Source organism: Dioscorea cayenensis, chromosome 2, assembly GCF_009730915.1.
Source record: "Dioscorea cayenensis subsp. rotundata cultivar TDr96_F1 chromosome 2, TDr96_F1_v2_PseudoChromosome.rev07_lg8_w22 25.fasta, whole genome shotgun sequence".
Classification (NCBI taxonomy): Eukaryota; Viridiplantae; Streptophyta; class Magnoliopsida; order Dioscoreales; family Dioscoreaceae; genus Dioscorea; species Dioscorea cayenensis.
Window position 1 is genome coordinate 11,359,068 of NC_052472.1, and position 5,842 is coordinate 11,364,909.

The 5,842-nt window shown below is 37.2% G+C and overlaps 1 protein-coding gene across 1 annotated transcript; it reads left to right on the top strand.

Moving 5' to 3' along the window:
* The first annotated feature begins 2,145 nt into the window (after positions 1-2,145).
* LOC120272563 lies at positions 2,146-2,481 on the top strand. Its single transcript, XM_039279423.1, has one exon. It carries the CDS (start codon positions 2,146-2,148, stop codon positions 2,479-2,481), a length of 336 nt encoding a protein of 111 aa, XP_039135357.1.
* The last annotated feature ends 3,361 nt before the right edge of the window (positions 2,482-5,842 follow it).

Consider the following 5,842-nt stretch of genomic DNA (forward strand, 5'->3'; position numbering starts at 1 on the left):
AAAAGAATACTCCATACAACTCCCCAAAAGAAATGACATGATTAGGTGGGAGTTTGAATTTTTTTCTCACACCCTCACATGGGGAATTCAGGGATTATACGAAAAAGATGGACATAGTCAACAATAAGAATGGAAGGGTGAATACATGAAAAGGACATGGACTGTGTGGAATTTTGAAATATTAGAGGGATTATCTAGGAAGAATGAAAACTTACAAGGTCCTATAGATAATTTTCTCTTTTTGTAACATTATATTTTAAAATTTTCAATACAGTCCTTCTATCTAAGTAAAATTGTTATTATTGATGATGCTTATAATTTTATCAATGTGGCACTTTATGCCATATTAACTTTCTACATGACCTTTATTTTAATTTACTTTTTCATCATGTAATTTGATTTGGCATCTATGGTGCAGTATTCATGTATGGTTACATTGCCCATTTTTTTATCCATATACTTCAAAAAAATATTCAATACCCACTCATACATGCATACATATATGTATGTGGAAAGATACTCATTTTTGGTCAATTTTTGTGATAAATTTCTAGGTAAATAAAAAACTCTATTAAGAGCATGTGATGCAATATATATATTGACTCAAAAGCATGAAAATAAATAAACAATTTAATAAAGGTGAGCTAAATCATTTGAAATTATAAGAATCAAAATCATTGAGGTTGAAGTCATGCATATGAATACGGTGAAGTGGTACAAAACTTTTTATAAACAATAGTGGAGGTTGTCATTCAAATGAAGGCATATGGTGATAACATACCTAACCAAACTGTAGTGGCAAAGATGTTAGGGAGTTTGCCACCTTAGTTTGATCACATCATTGTCGCCCATGAAGCTCGAATGAATTGAATAGATCAATTGAAAAAACTGAAGAAAAAGTCCTTCATATGAAAAGAGAGGTCTCCCATGCATGAGAAGTTGATAAGTTCTCTAGCGGAGGACAATGAAGAGGCACATGGAGATAAAGAGCCTAATGGTCTTGGTGAAGTGTTGAACTAAGTCTAGTCTACAACAACAATCAAAGGAACTACAAGCCTAATGTGTATATAACTATAAAAAAAAATACGGTCACGTAAAAGCATAATGCTAGTTCAAAGAGAAAGGAGTAAACATGACTGAGGAAAATGAAACTAATCACTTGTTCATGGCTCATTATGAATTAAGTGAAATGGCTAGAGGTGTAGGAGTTGTTTGGTTGATTGATAGTTGTTGTTCTTCAAAAAACTTGATGAAATAAGGAAGTTGTCTATACAATTAGGAGATGATAAGGAGATCATGGTTGAAGGGCAAGGAACAATGGTAATCAATACAAGTCCTGGCAAGGAAAAGCTCTTATGGAAAATGTAATTTACACCCAATCTTAGATATAATCTTCTCAGTGTTAGCCAATTGATAGCAAGTGGATGTTTGTGGTCCAATGCATACTGAGTCACTAGGATGAAATTTTTATTTCTTATTTTTCATGAATGATTAGAGTCAGATGAGCTAAGCATTATTCCTCATATTCAAATCACAAGTGCTTGAGTGTTTCTAGAAGTTCAAGTTGTATGTTGAGAAGCAAAGTGGAAGCTTCATCAAGGTATGAAGGTCAAACAGAAGAGGGGGGGTTCCTTTCCAATGAATTCAAGTCCTTTTGTGAGGAGCATGATCCATTAAGAACTCATTTCACCATATACATCCTAATAGAATGAGGGTAGTGGAGAGCGAGAACAGGACGATGGTAGAGATTTCCAGGAGTTTACTGAAGGAAAACTCACTCCCAAATAGTTTCGGGTTGAAGCCCTGGCTACTACTGTATACCAACTAAATATATCTCCAATGAGAGCAACACTGAATTAGGCTCCTTTTTGAGATGTGGGAAGGTATAGGATGGCCCTAGTGCCAAGATGGAGAAGGCAACCGTACAAGATGACCCTAGTGCTTTACTAGAAACATTGAGGAGGATGAGCAGATGGCTGAGGAAGATCTAAAGAGTCATCACCAGCTCAACCCGCAATTCAGGAATACAAAGACTGAGTTCTTTACCCTTCCAGACTGAAAACTAACAAGGAGGATGCATGATTCAAGAAGTTCATGACTATCTTCAATCAACTCCACATCCCCATTGTTGAAGCATTGTCCTAGATGCCGAAATATGCCAAATTCTTAAAGGACTTCCTCACCAACAAAAGGAAGTTGGAAGAAGTTGATACGGTGGCTCTTAACGAAATTTTGTTCACAATTTTGGACAGAAAGATGCCGATGAAGTTGAGAGATCCTGGAAGTTTCATGATCCCATGCTTGTTAGGTGATGGTGTGGAAGAGCATGCACTCACTGATTTCGGGGCTAGTATAAACATGATGCCATACACTATTTACATGAAGCTCGGCTTAAGGGAGTTGAGGCTGACAAGAATAACCTTGCAGTTGGATGATAGATCAATGAGAAGACCACGGGGAATTGTGGAAGATGACCATTGAAAAACTTGTCTTCCCCATGGACTTTGTGATTTTTGACATAAATGAGGATGTAGAGACCCCACTTATCCTTTGGAAGGCCTTTTTCTAAACACATCCGGGGCTTTCATCAATTGGAGAGATGGAAACATGACATTGATGTCCCGTTTGGTAAGAGGGAAAGTTGTTACTTTGCAAGGAAAGTAACAAATGTGAATCATTTTCATCCATTTGGTTTATAAACCAAGTGCGTAAAGTAATGGTTAAAATGTAATCACTTTCCCTTTGACCAGTGAAAGTGATTCATAGGGGAGGGGGTGTGAAAGAGATTACATCATAGGATGTAATCTTGTGACATTTGTTAAATGACCAAATTACCCAAATGAATTTCTCTTTTTATATTAAAAAGATTTTTATTTCCATAATAAAAAATTAATGAAATAATCACAAAAAGATTAAATTATGTTAAAGATTAGTTTTTTAATTAAAAATTGCATTCCATAACAAGATTTTTAAGATAACAAATTAATTAGATATTAAAGTTTTAAAAGAAACCATTATTTTTTAATTAATCTTTGAATTTGTTTTTAAATAACAAATTTAAAGATTAATTAAATAATTATTAATATAAATAATTTTTAAAATAATTAAATAGTTGACCGCACATATATGACTTTATTGATAGAAAATAGAAAGAAATAAACAATTTATGGGCTTTGTCTTACTAAAATAACTAATAAGGTTAAAATTGACAATAACCATAACTTTGTTTGGAAAGCCTGCTTACACCAAACGGATGAATTAACTTTGCATGCATTTAGATTACATTTTTCTGGAAACATAAAAAAAAGTTGTAATGTAACTTTACAATGAAACACTTTACAGGGAAAGACTTTGGGGGGAATAATTTTGCTGGGAAAGTATATCCCTGCAAAGCACCAAACGGACCCTGAAAGTGGGAGATGAAGAAGTGGTGTGCAAACTCCCAAGCGCCATGAAGCACTCTATAGATCGACCAAGATGATGAATATTACTTTGCATATGAGCCTGATTTTTCAGATGTTGTGCAGGATGTGTTACTCGTAAACCCCCCTTTATGAGTACTTCGAGGGGTAGCTTAAGGAAGAGCCGACACAACCCGTAAAACCATAACTTTAAAGGAACAATAGGAGGAGTAATGTGAGAGCCACAACAACAAAGAAGGCATGGAGGAAGGTAGAACCAAAAGATGAGTGTGCTACTAAGGAAATAAACCACTTTGAAAGAAGGTAACAAAGAGACATCCTCTCCCCTTAATCCAATTATCTCAAAGCCATCTTAAGGTAAGAGCAGGTACATCAAACTTGTGACATAAAACAAGCGCTTCTTAGGAGGTAACCCAAGTAGTTTTTATGAATTAGTTCATTTATTTTCAGTTTTAGTTTTAATCATCTAGTGATTGAATCAAAGAGTGGTACTTAATTAATGGTGTGAAGTTGACTCATCTCTATTGAATTCTATGAGAAAAATTTGTTATGGAGTCTAGTATTATTACTAAGAATTGTTTTCATGCCGTTTTACACAGGGAGAACCCTCAGTATTTCATTGCTTATAGTACAATGGGTGTGCTGCAACCATTTTACACCCACTGTGATGCATGGGTAGAGAGTTGAGTTTTGAAAAATTTGGGTGAGTCTATTACAAGCTTATAATGCCCGTGGTCACGTCTGTGGTGATTAGTCACCGTTGTTCCATAGAGTGTGCTATATCTCTAGATTTTATAGAGGATTGGCATGGCCTTTCCATGGCCATGGTGAGGCCATGGTGAGCATAATGAGTCTTACAATGGCCATTGCCAACATTTAGAAACTTTTTGAACCGTAGAAGAGTTGACAACGGCCCATAACGGGCCAGTAACACCCGTGGTGCCTTAGGGAACTAAATCAATGAACAACAATTATTATATGACCGTTGTGAAGACTGTTATGAGGTAATATAGGGTCGCCGACGGCTGATCCTTGACCTTTCTCACTTGAAACTTAGCTTCCTCTCTTCCAGTTTATCAGAGAACCTTTCCCCGACGATTGTTTAGTGATTTTGAGATGTTTTGGAACTATTCCCGAATGATTAAGCACCATATCTCACTTATTTTCACCGTGGAACAATCTTCTCTTCTCGGCCAATTTTGTAAGAAATTCCTAAAAGCTTTTAAATCATGATTTTATAAGGTATGAATGGCATGAAATATTTTAGGAATGCTTGGTGATTGTTTTTACATGAATTTTAATCAAAATAAACCAATGTACAAAAACTGATCACCATAGTCGGGCTTCACAACGGCTGTTCCATGATGAACAACGGCTGTTGTAAGGACCATTGTGTTTAAATTTTGAATCAGGGGTAGATGAGTCACAACTGGTGTTGTGCGCCCGTTGTGAGGCCGTTATGAATTTTTTTCTCTGCTCATCTTGCCTTAGCAACATCTCGCAACAGGGTCTACCTGTTGTCACGAGCTATTGCCCTATTTTAATACACAACGGATATACCATGGGCATTGTGCGCTTGTGGTGGCCTATAGAATAGTGCGCAATAGAGCTATTGAATTACACAACAAGCCGTTGTGTGCCAGTTGTACTCATCTAGTGGGTCATCCCGGCCTAGTGTTGAGATCATTATAATTATATAATGACCATGGTATACCCGTTGTGCACCTGTTGTCCATTCTTGCATTTTCTTTTCCATATTCTATTGATTGTTTTCTGTATTCAATTTGAATTATAGGTTAGGGTCAAAAGAGAACTACCAATGGTCCACAAGTAGAGCCCGAGAAGAAGAAGAAGATCGGAGAGTCTTCTTAGCTAGCTATTCTACGGTTCAGGATCCCAAGGATAAGGCCCGTTACAGGAGGCTCGTGGATTAGAGATTAATTGAGGGGCGTTAGATTGATTGGCTGACACTCGAGCACATAGGTCTAACTGATGAGGTACAGGACCTTATTTCTGATTAGGGATTGAGATTAGTTTTTCGGCATCGATGAGCCAACTTAGTGGGAACTCACGATGGAGGTCATGAGCTCTTTCGAGCTTGACCGTACCATACTTAGCCTAATATTGTACACTGATTTTTTCTTGGCGATGGGCTTGTCGACGTGGAGTATACTCGCACCGAGTCATATTCCCAGCTCCACGTCAACTTGCAAGTCCACCTAAGTACTGATCTGGTCTAGACCTAGATCCTTCAATGCTTCGAGACTAATGGATGCGGTACCTGGAAGGCGTTTGCCTTGGACATGCATTGTTCAGGTATCTCTACACCATCCTATCTAAGACACTGATTGGGCAAGGAGACAGCACGAGGGTCATGAACCTTTGAGATCTTTACTTTCCTTGGAGCATGGTAGCTATGG

Coding starts and splice junctions, on each gene's coding strand:
- LOC120272563 (XM_039279423.1), top strand. CDS start 2,146: ATGCCGAAATATGCCAAATTCTTAAAGGACTTCCTCACCAACAAAAGG.